General features: G+C 40.4%; 1 protein-coding gene across 1 annotated transcript in view; it reads right to left on the reverse strand.

Annotated features, from left to right (window-relative positions):
• The window catches only part of LOC143029797 (uncharacterized), a 41,832-nt gene that overhangs the window by 22,670 nt on the left and 7,061 nt on the right, over window positions 1-12,101 (reverse strand). The window contains exon 2 of the mRNA XM_076192799.1: window positions 1,268-8,338. Coding sequence (XP_076048914.1) covers window positions 1,268-8,338 — 7,071 coding nt within the window. The remainder of the gene's footprint in view (window positions 1-1,267; window positions 8,339-12,101) is intronic.

Genomic DNA, 12,101 nt, shown 5'->3' on the forward strand with positions numbered 1-12,101 from the left:
ATATAAAAGTAGCTTTTCACTACAATGAAGAGATGATAAAAATAAAGCCTAAATGCCTGAGCCTGAATTAAGTGAAGAGTAGAGCTGCAATTCTGGAAATCAAATACTTATGATAACCCAATTTTTTTCCTTCAATGTAAAATAGGAATATTTTTCCCCTCATACTAACCTCAAGTGATTCTAAGGGAAAAAAAACATTGTTACTCAGTGTAGATCCATGGCCTAAAGGCCATAGTGCATAACACAGACACCCAATTGCTGCATTGAACTTGTTTATTGGAGGACTACAGCATAGAGTATCACTTGGAAATATCTGCTGCCTGGAACTCCCTCACTGTAGATCTATGGCCTACAGCATCATATAGAAATACAATTGCCACATAAGAGCCTGCTCAATGTAGGCCTATTGCCTACAAGTAGTTTCTGTATGATGTTGTAGACTGCAGTATCACATGGAAACAACTAAAGAGCTTACTTAATTTGCACTAAGTAGCTAAGGATTCAAAATTGGATTTATTTTTTATGGCCATGAAGAACTAGCCTACACAAGAGGTTGATTTGTTGACTATTTTCATATATCTAGAGAATTAGAGGAATTGCAAGAGAAGAGAGAGAGAGAGAGACCTCCAAGCTTACAAATATTACTGGTTTACCAATTTCAATTCTCTAGCTTCTGGTGTGTGTAATAAATGAAAAGCTGCTTCTAATAAAAAACTTTCACATCTGATCCACAGCTCTTGTGAAGGATAAAAAGGTTAAGAATACAGAATAGTAATCAAACTGATTCCTAACCTTGCAGATAAATCATATGAGGAGTGACTAAAAGGACTAGACTTGCCATCCTTATATGAAGTACGAGAATAAAGGAGGAGGAGCCTGGTTAACCTGTGGAAAAACCTACTTTAGGCAAATGCCCATAGTAGGTCTCATATGAAGAACATGTTGAAGCACAGCTAAAGAAACATGAAAAGAAAAACTATATACACATTGTAAAAATGTGGGACAAGGATAAATTTAAAAAAAGGAGAAAAGAAAAGAGGAGCATAACAGACTAAAACCAGTAGCCTTGTGTAAGGCTGATCCAAACTCACATAACTGGCCTGAAGACATTCACTCATTACTTAAGTATTTTTTAACTAAAAATGTTTAGAAAGTAAAAAAGAAAGCAAAACCATGATTAACATGATGAAGAAAACAAAAGATAAAAGCATGATTGAATAAAAGGCAAAGCAAAGACAAAAGTTTCAATGGACTTAAAATATCTTACCTTTGCTAATTCCTTTGTCCTCTAACAACTGCTTTACTTCAGCTTTCTGTTCCCTGTTTAGGCTGATTCCATGCAAAGACATTTCTTCTGAATCTTCATCCTTTTCTGTTGCAGAATTCCTTTTCAACATCTCTTCCAATTGCATTCGATTTCTCCGTAGCTTCTCCAACATACTGTTGCCCCTCATTACAGATTCATTCACTGGTGTGATTGGTTTCACTTTTACCTCTTCCACCTCCCCATTGCACTGTTCTTTCAATTTTGCTGCATTTTTTCCATTTTCACTACACAAGTCATCACTGGTATTTTGTTTTTCTTCCTTCAAAGGAACCTCTTCACTGTTCAGTAATTTTACTTCACTAACTTTATGAACTTTAGTTTTGGCTTCTGACAATAAAGATTTCTCATTTGTCCTTTCTGTTTGATTTTCCTTTACCATTTCATCTACCCGTTGCTTCTTTGCCACACTAACTGGATAATCATCATCTGCTGATTCATTACTCAGTCTCCTTTTGGACATTCTCTCACCATTTTCCTTTGTTTCCACCTTTCCATCCTCTAATTTTAGTATTACACTTTCCTCTTTCAGTTCATGAACAATTTTTTTCTGTGCATGCCCCTGTCCTTCCTTCCCTATTGATTGATCTCCATCACTTTTCTCTACAGACTGGTCCTTTCCATTTTCTAATTTAACTTCACTGCCTGCTTTTGTAACACTTTTCTCTTTTCCAGTGCAGTCTGGTGTTTGAGATTTGTTAGTCTCCTCTTGCATCTTAGTACCGTCAACAGACTGTTTCTTCTCTCCAAGTTTGTCTTGTGTTTCAGAACCATTTGTTTCCTCCTGTGCTTTTGAGCTATCAGTTATCGGATTCTCCTCTTTCATTTCATATTTTTGTGTTCCTCCATTTCTCACCTGCTTGTCTTCTTTTTCTTCAATACTGAGCTTTAAGTGTTGTTCATTTACATCTTTATCATCTGTAGAAGTTTCTGTTTTCTCTCCAGTTCCTGTACTTTCCATTTCACTGGTTTCCTCCAATTTTTCTTCACCCTTCACAATTTTCTTGATTTCAGGATGAGGTTCTATGCCATTTTCTTTCATTTCAGTCTGCTTCTTAAAACTTCCACCTTTTCTATCTTGCAATTCAATACTTTCCTTTCCACTGTCTTCTTCTGTATTTTTGTGGAACTCGTCAAGGATTTTAACATCTTTCTTTTCATCAGTTTGCATCTCCATGTCATTGTCCCCCCCATCTTGTGCTTCATGGCTGTCCTTCTCTCCTAACATTTCACCGCTTACACCTGTACTATCCCATTCCATGCTTTCATTTCCCTTTTCAATTGTTTCCTTCTTCCCATCTTGCTCTTCAACATCTTTCAGTTTACTACGTCCTTCCTCTTGATCATGACTTTCAATAGTTTCTTTTGCCCTAGTTTGAGCTTTATTAATTTCCATTTCTTTACCTTCCTTTTCCTCAACTAGCATTTTACTATATTCCTTCTCTCCAGGTTCTATTTTACTAATATCCTTCTCTCCTTGCACATTACTAGTTTCTTTCCCCTCCTCTTGCATTTTATTGGCTTCTTCCTTTTCAACTTCCACTTCATTAGTTCCTTTCTTGATGTCTTGTATTTTACCAGCTTCTGTCTCACCATCTTGCATTTCACCAACTTCCCTCTCTTTATCTTGTACTTTACTGGTTCCTTTTTCTCCAACTTGAATCTTACTAGCACCCTCTTTTCCCTCCAGCAATCTACCAATTTCCTCTTCTTTACTTTCTTTTTCATTCTCCTCAACATTTTCTTTCTCTCTGTCTTGCATTTCTTCTCCACCTTCCACTTCAATATTTTCATCTGCATCTTCTTCCTTGACAAAATTATCCTTTCTTTCATTTTCAATTGTACTACTTTCATTCTCTTTGCCTTGAACTTCTTTTTCATTCTCTTCAACATTTTCTTTTCTTCCACATTCTATTTTATTATCTTCTTTCTCTCTTTTTTGCATTTCAACTCCAACTTCCACTTCAATATTTTCATCTGCCTCTTCCCTCTTGGCAAAATTTTCCTTTCTTTCATTTTCAATTGTACTACTTTCATTCTCTTCGCCTTGGACTTCGGAACTTCCCTTATCATCCACTTCCATTTCATTATCACTATATGCTTCACCTTGTGTACTACTAACTTCCTTCACACCATCCATTAACTTGATATTTTCCTTTGCTTCTGTTAAAATTTCCATGGTATCACTACTACTTTGACCAACTTCTGTATCCTTTTTAATTTTTACCTCTTGCTTACCCTTTTCTTCAGCACAACCTTGTATTCCACTACTTCCTACTGAGCTATCCTGGATTTCTTTTTCTTTCAAAGACTCCTTCAACTTTTCAGCTTTCTGTACTTCTCCATTCTCAAATAAAGGCTTCTCACTAAGTTCTTTTGTGGTTATGCTTTCAATCAACTGATGCTCTGCTTTTGGCTGCTCTACTTTTTCAATTGAGGACAAAGCCTCCTCTGCTACCTTAGATGATCTTCCTCTATCTATTCTCTGTGCATCCACATCCGTCTTTTCCACATCATCAACCACCTTAGCCTGATGAGCTACACTAACTAAAGAATCAACCTTATGAATTTGTGCAGAAACTTCACCTGATGCACCATCACCATCCATGTCTTTTTCCTTAGTCTGACCCAAGTTTCCAGCCATACCAGTGGTCTCTTTTGGTTCTACATGATCTGTACCTTTGGTACTAGACATCTCACCAATTCCCACCTTTGTATTGAAGTCTCCATTCACATGTTTGTCAGTTTCAATCTGTTCTGTTTTTCTACAATCAACAGAATTCTCCTTATCTGCTGCATCACTCACACTAGGTTCTTTCTCTCCTTGTCCTTGTGTAACAGCACTTTCCGTACTCACTTCCGTCACAGTCTCTCTGTTAACATCACTTTGTTCTCCTTCATATAAAAGGGCATCCTCCTCAGCCTGTGTGAGATCTTCATCCATCATATCATCATCATTTAGTCCAAGCTCTTCATCTAACACAGCATCATCTTCTATCTCCTCCCATGATTCAGTCTGCTTTGGTTTTGCATCAATTGCTGAGGTCTCTTCCACCTGTGGAGAATCTACCTTACTGCTGCAAGCCATCACACAAGGAGCATCCTTTGTATCAATATCTCCATGTACCAAAGGGTGTGGCTCAGTTGGTCCTGCTACCATTTTATTTTCTGAGATATCATCCATTTGTGCATCAGCCTCTACATCCTCTTCCTCCTCCTCCTCAATTGCCTCCAGTTCTACAATCTTATCTTGTTTTTCTCCACACGTTTCATCTAATTCTGAATCCTGATCTTTTATTTCACCAATTACTTCAGTTTCATCTACTTCACTTACCACAGCATCCACCTTATCAGTCTCTTCTGCTTCTTCACCAGATAGAGCATCCTGCTCCTCAATTTGCACTGTTTCATTTGCCACATCCTCCTCCTCCTCCTCATCTTCCTCTTCTACCTTAGTTGGCCTAACTTCTTCACATGTATTTTGCTTCTCCTCTTCCTCAGTTTGACTTAGCTCTGTTATACTAATCTCTTCACTCTCATCCAGTTCTATTCCTCTGTTACCAATATCATCCTCCACTTCTTCACCTGATGTAGCTTCACTCTCCTCAACAAGTCCTACTTCCTCATTACTGCCAGATAGTTCTTGCTCAACTGTCATTTCCTCATTCTTTTCTGACTTAGGAAGTTCATTCTTTTCTCCACCATCCTCTTCTTTTTCGCCTTCTTCAGCCTGCCCTGCATCTACCACCGGGGTCTCTTCTTCCTGAGTCACTGTCTTCTTTGCCTCAGATGAAGTCCCTTCCACCTTGGTCAAGCTCTTTTCTGTCTCTGCTGAAGGTTCTTCCGCTTCAATCAAGGTTTCTTCTGCTTTGGTCACTGACTCTTCCACTTCACTCTGTTCAGTCTCTGTGACACCAAGTGCATCTTCACATTCCTCCTCTTTGTCACTTGCTGCACCTTCACTCTCCTTGAGAAGTCCTACTGCTTCCTCCCCCACTTTCCCTACTTCCTCAATTTTGTCTTCAATTTCTTGAACTACTTCTGTCATTTCCTCGTCACTTCCTGAATCATGAGGCACTTCTTCCAATTCCTCCTCTTTAGTATGTCCTGTGTCAGTTACAATCACTTCTTCTGCTTTGGTCTCTTCAGCTTCTTTGTCTGTCATTGCAGTCTCTTCTGCTTGGGTCTCTTCAGCCTCTATGTCTGCCATGGTAACCTCTTCTGCCTTGGTCTCTTCAGTCTCAGTGTCAGTAACTGCATCCTCACTCTCAACCTGCCTTGCCTTTCTACCTGAAGAAACTTCGGTCTCCTCCAGTCCTAGTTCTCCTTTTACTTCTTCTTCCTCAGGTTCACTTTCCTCCTCTTCTTTCATCACATTCCCATCACTTCCTGAATCTTGAGAATCTGTCATTAATACAGGTTTGTCCTCAGATCCATCCCTGTTCTCTGAGTTGAGTGTACATTCATCTTTATTTACCTCATCCTCCTCTGCAATAACCTTAACAGTAGTACTTGTATGTCTTGCATCTAGGTCTGTGTCATTTCCAATTACAATGGCATCAGAGTTTCTAAAATCATCTTTTACACCATCTTCATTTTTGACTGTGGTTCCACTACCCTCTTCTTCACATGAGCCCTCCACAACTATGGTTTTATTCCTACAACTAGTTCCTGCACCAGCTGTGTTCTTGATATCACTTGTTACATCATGGATAACACTATCCTTACTTTCAGTGAGCATGTCATCATCCCTTTCCACTTTCTCTTTATCATCTTTCTCATAACCATCATCTTTCTCCTCTTCTTTCACTTCACAGTTCTCTTCCTGTACATTATCCTTCTCCATTTCCATCACACTTTCATCTTCATCCACTTTATTCGTGACATCTTTCTTCATTTCTTCCTCCTCATCATTATCACTTTCCACTTCCTTCATGTCATCACTACACTGCAATTCCTTCACATCATCTCTACCATCCAACGCTTTCATATCATCATTCTCCTGTTCCTTCACAGAATCATTTTCCACTTCCTGTACATCATCATTCACATCCTCCATATCACCTTCTTCTACTTCCTGCACATCATCCTTTTCCATCTCATTAACAATATCTTTCTCTACTTGTATCACATCATCACCATCTTCTTTGTCCACAATAACATCAACAGTATCATCAACCTTCTTATCATCACTTGCAACACAATCCTTAATTTCAGATGAACCTGCAGCATCACCTTCATCCTCAATGTCACCTGAGCCTCCTACTTTACAATCAGCACCAATCGTATCTTCCATCAATTCATCTCTGCTCCTTACTTCACTAGTAGCACCATCTTCCATTACACTAATAGGAACTTCACTTTCACCAGTTAATGCAGTTTTGGGCTTACTCTCTGTTACAAAAGTACTATCAACTTCAGTCTGCTGAGATGAAGAACTCGTATTGTCACTATTTTCTGATATTTCCTCAAGGACTTTTCCCTCTTTGTCTTCTTTCTCTACAAGTCCACTGTCCTCAGACACAGTTCCTTCAGTTTTCTCTTCTTCACACTCTTCCATACTTCTACTGTCCACTTCAATACATTCAACTTTACTGTCTTCAATAATACTCCCTACTATTTCTCTTTCCTTTGACACATTTTCTACTTTCTTTTCCTTTTCTTCACTTCCAGAAATATGTTCTGCCATTTTCCCAATAGTTTCACTTTCATCTATGTTACAACTGGTTTCCCCAACTATTATATGCTTCAAACATTCTGTTTCCTCCGTCTCCTTTGAACTTTCTGCTTTAATTTCTTTTGTAGTCTCTATTTCCTCTATCTCTCTTGAAAGACTTTCATTCTCAGCACAAGTACTAGTACTTTCCTCTTCTTTAGTAACACTTTCTATACTCTCCCTCTCCACATCACTTTCACTTTGATGATCACCAATATCCTCTTCAGTTGCTTTTTCACCCACCTGTTCCCCCTCTGAAGTATTTCCAGTTTCTGAATCATCATTTTCCCTTAGTATTTCACTTTCTGCAGAGTTATCCTCACTGGTAACTACTGATTTTAACAACTGCCCTTCCAATGATGATGGACACACTTCCTCAATTTCCTCAAAGTCCTTGTCCAAGACCTTTTTCATACGTTTTCTGCTTCTTCTGGTACCTCCATCACTAGTAACAGGAGAATTGTCATCACTGGCAGTATGTGGGGAAGGTGTATCCATTTTTGCTGCCCCTCTTTTACGCTTTGATCTGCCTGGTGCACCTGTTTCAGATCCTTGTTTTGTTGGAGTTTGTTTTGTTGAAGCAAGTTTTGTTGCACTTTGTTTGGTTTTACTTTTAGCTGGAGCCTGTCTGGATGCAGCTTTCATGTTCTGAGCTGCTGTTGTCCTTGTTCTAATTTCTTTAGTTAATGATTTTGTTTGCTTTTGTTTTAAATTTTTAGATTTTGCCTGAGTTTGTTTTCCTGTTGCTCGTGACACTTTACTTGTTTGTGCACGTTTTGATGATGCTTTGGTTTGTGCTTGTTTTGTTGGAGTTTTTGTCGACTGGTTCCCGGCAGTTTTCGCCGATTGTTTCACTGATGATTTTGGGCTCTGTCCTGCTAAGGCTTTTGTAGCTCCTTTGACATGAGAATCTTTGGGAGATGTGACACTTGCATCTGAACTTGTGCTGCTGCGTCGGCTTCTCCTGGTGGAAACAGTGCGAGATGAAGTAATACTACTTGCTGCACTACTAGCATTAGAATCTGTGCTTCCCCTCCTTCCAGCTCTACCTCGCCCTTGTCCTCGGGCTGCCAGTGTAGATATAGATAGAGACTCACTGACTTTGCTCAATCGACCAGGGCTAGCTGGAGTGCTACTAGTCTTTCTGAGCTTGGCTGGAGGAAATTCTGGACTTTTTGGTATTATTTTCCTTTTGCCACGCCCCCTCTCCTCCTCTTGGACCTCCTCGATGGGTTGAGTATCTGCACTGCCATCACCTTTGTCCTGTCCTGTGACTACATCTGCCATACTGTCTTCATCTGCAAAAATAGTTGAAGATAAATTCAATGAAATATATTGTACAAGCAACAATTCATTCAATCAATCCATTGCCCCAAAGTCTCTTGCTTGGAACTGACCATGGCTATTAGCTCAATCCATATGCAACTCACTACTGTTAGAAAAATAGGTTCCTTCCAACAATAAAGATGGGTTTTTCTCCAATTCCTGTGAAGTTATGCTTGCCTTACCCTGACATTATAAAACAAAGACAAACATGAAAAATAACCTAACACCAAAAACAAAAAATATTGAAAATGGTTAAAAATAAAAAAAGACCATCAATGACTTGATTACTGGGAGATGAAACAATTACAAAAGTAAAATAGAAGACTCAAGTGGCAATAATGGATGTCACATGACAAGCACATCAAGATTGTGGAGATACACATTGTTGACAAACATAGTTTCTTTTCACTATACAGGTAGAGATATGACAAAAAAACTCAATGAGAATTCAATGAGAGAGAGATAGATAGTTGACATGACTGACATGTTAAGATCAATGAAAGGAGTGGCTAAACTTGATGGTGCAATCTCTTGTTTTTGGCTGTGAAAGCATCACACGGCAATATGGGAAGAATAATAATACATACATACATACATATACCAAGGCTTTTTCCCCCCTTACAAGGGAGGTAGCCAAAAAGGAAAAGGCATAAAATCATTCCCACCCATTCCATCCCTGAATACACTCCACACCCCTCCACCCTCCCTCTTATCTTAGCACCTCCTGGATGACGGGTCATCCCTGCACCTTGTCCACTGCCCTGGGTCAGAAGCAGTGTCGCCAGACACAGCACATCCACAGCAAGGCCGCTTCATTAAAACGGCGACCCCCCCTCTCCGTCCCCCCATGCATAAAAGGAGAAGACGGGGAGAAATCCCTTCGGGCTGCGTCAAATTTTGCTCACACATACTACCTCACCCCCCATACCACCGCCCATTCCACCTCATGCATCACAACAACTGTCCTCTCCCGTCCTTCTTCAATAGACATTCCCCTCTTCCCCAAAGCCCCCTTCACCCCATCCATCCACCTCATCCTAGGACGTCCCCTCATGTTCACTCCCTCCACATCTGCCTTCCATACCTCTTTTACTAGTCTTTCTTCACTCATTCTTTCCATGTGTCCAAACCATCCTAATACTATTTCATCAACCCTATCTCCCAACTCCCTTTCTACCCCTGTTCTTCTCCCCACCTCCTCATTTGTCACTCTATCCAGCCTAGTAACCCCCATCATACTTCTCAAACACCTCATCTCAAACTCCTTCTCTCTTCCTCTCTTATGTTCCATGTTTCTGCCCCATACAGTGCTGTTGGCACAATCACTCCTTCATACAGTCTCCTCTCAGTATCCATTCCCAAATGTCTATTCCTCATTACACTCTTCAATCCACCAAGGCATTTACTCGCTTCTCTCAATCTACATTCTACCTCCACCTTTTCCTACCACATTTGCACCCAAGTATCTAAAACTATCCACTTCCTCCAGTCGCTCTCCCTTAATGCTCACTTCCAGTCTACTGCCACTTTCACCCCTTGTACATCTCATCACCTTACTTTTACCCACATTTATCTTTAGCTTTCTTCTATCACATACTCTCCCAAACTCTGTCACCAACTTCCTCAGTCCCTCCTCCGATCCTGCCACAAGCGCAGTGTCATCTGCAAACAACAGCTGGCTCACCTCCCACTTTTCTCCATTTTCTTTAACCATCTCCAATCCCTGACCCACTACCCTTGCATTCACCTCTCCCACTGCCCCATCCATGTATAAGTTGAACAGCCAGGGCGACATAACACATCCTTGATGAAGTCCCACCTTTACCTCGAACCACTCACTCTCTCCATTTCTAATCCTGACACAAGCTCTACTACTCTCATAAAAACTCTTGACAGCTCCAAGAAGCTTTCCTCCTATCCCATATATCTGCATAACCTCCCACAGTGCCTTTCTGTCTACCCTATCGTAAGCCTTTTCCAGATCCATAAAAGCCCAAAAAACATCCTTCCCCTTTCCTATAGCTTTCTCACATATTTGTCTTACCACAAAGATCTGATGTACACAACCTCTACCCGTCCTAAATCCACACTGTTCCTCACCAATTACTCCCTCTGTTCCTCTCCTAATCCTCTCAATCAAGATCCTCCCATAAGCCTTCCCAACTACACTTAACAAGCTAATCCCTCTGAAACTACTACATTCACACTTGTCCCCTTTTCCCTTGTAAAATGGAACTATACAGGCACCTCCACTCCTCCGGCACTCTACCCTCTCTCCAGCAAACATTAAATAACCTCACCAGCCAGTCCACCATCACTGTACCTCCTTTTTTTAGACATTCTGCATGGCATCCATCCAGACCAGGTGCCTTATCTACTTTCATCATCTTAACAACTGCCTTCACTTCATCCTTCCTTATTTCTCCTCCATTTTCCTCACTCATCACTCTCATTTTCTTAGCATTTCCCACTGCAACTATCTTTCCTTCCCTATCCTCCTTCACATTTAGCAACTCCCTAAAATATTCTGCCCATCTTCCCCTTACTGCCTTCTCTTCCATTATCATCTCTCCATCTCCACCTTTTACCTTTTCTTCTCTACTTGATTCGCCTCCTCTTCCTCTCTTAATTTATTTCCAAAACATCTTTTTATTACTTTCAAAATTTTCTGTCATACTCTTACCCCACTTCACATCTGCTCTCCTCTTTGCCTCCTTTACCTTTTGCTTTACTTCTCTTTTCTTTTCTTTGTACCTCTCATATGACTCCCTCGTCCTATTTTGTAACCAATCTGTAAAAGCTCGCTTCTTCTCTTCTACAACCTTCTTTGTTTCCTCATCCCACCATTCACTACCCTTCCTTCTATTTCCTCCTGTCCTTCTTGTTCCACACACCATCCTTGCACACTTTGTGACTCCCTCCTTGAACCATCCCCATTCCTCCTCCACACCTAGCTCTACTCTATCCTTCACACCCTCCCACTCCTCCTTCCTCTTTTTCTTGTACTCCTTCTCCTTTAAAGAGTTCACTCTAAGCACCTCCCTACCTTTTGTCCCTTTCCTCTTTCTCCATCTATCCTCCACTCTCAACTTACCTTCCACCAAAAAATTATTTGATATTCCCCCACCCTCTCCCCTTAGCACATGTACATCCTTAACTCTTCCTATCATAGTCCTATTTACCACTACATAATCCATCAATGCTCTATCTACCACCCTCCCAAGAAAAGGAAGAAACACAGTGTAAGATGAGGTGTTCGGTGTCTTCTGCGTGGTGACTGCATATGGGCTAATTTGAGTCTGTGGCCTAGCCTATTCTGTGCTGGCATTTCAATACAGGGCGATGGCATGAATGCAGTTGTGCCACTGTGGTTCTTCTTTGTCATGGGATTTCTCAAGTGGGCTGATGTCTGGAGGGTAGTCAGGGGTAGTATGGAATTTTGGGGTCAGTTCTTGTGTTTGTTTTATTATATGAATATGTCTTTTTGCATACACATGCTGTGAGGTACATGTGGTAGGTTGTTGGTTGAAATGTTTGAGTTTTTTTTTTTTTTATGTGATTAATACAGTATGAAGGACAGATGGATTCAAGGGCTTTTGCACCAAACTGCATACCTATTATTTTCATTATTGGTCTATGGAGAGGATTTTGGTTTATGTAATTACATATATACATATACCAAAGGCTCTTTTCCCCCTTATAAGGGAGGTAGCCAAATAAAATAAAGGCATAAAA

Source organism: Oratosquilla oratoria, chromosome 11, assembly GCF_046742065.1.
Source record: "Oratosquilla oratoria isolate Oo_2021 chromosome 11, ASM4674206v1, whole genome shotgun sequence".
Lineage (NCBI taxonomy): Eukaryota > Metazoa > Arthropoda > Malacostraca > Stomatopoda > Squillidae > Oratosquilla > Oratosquilla oratoria.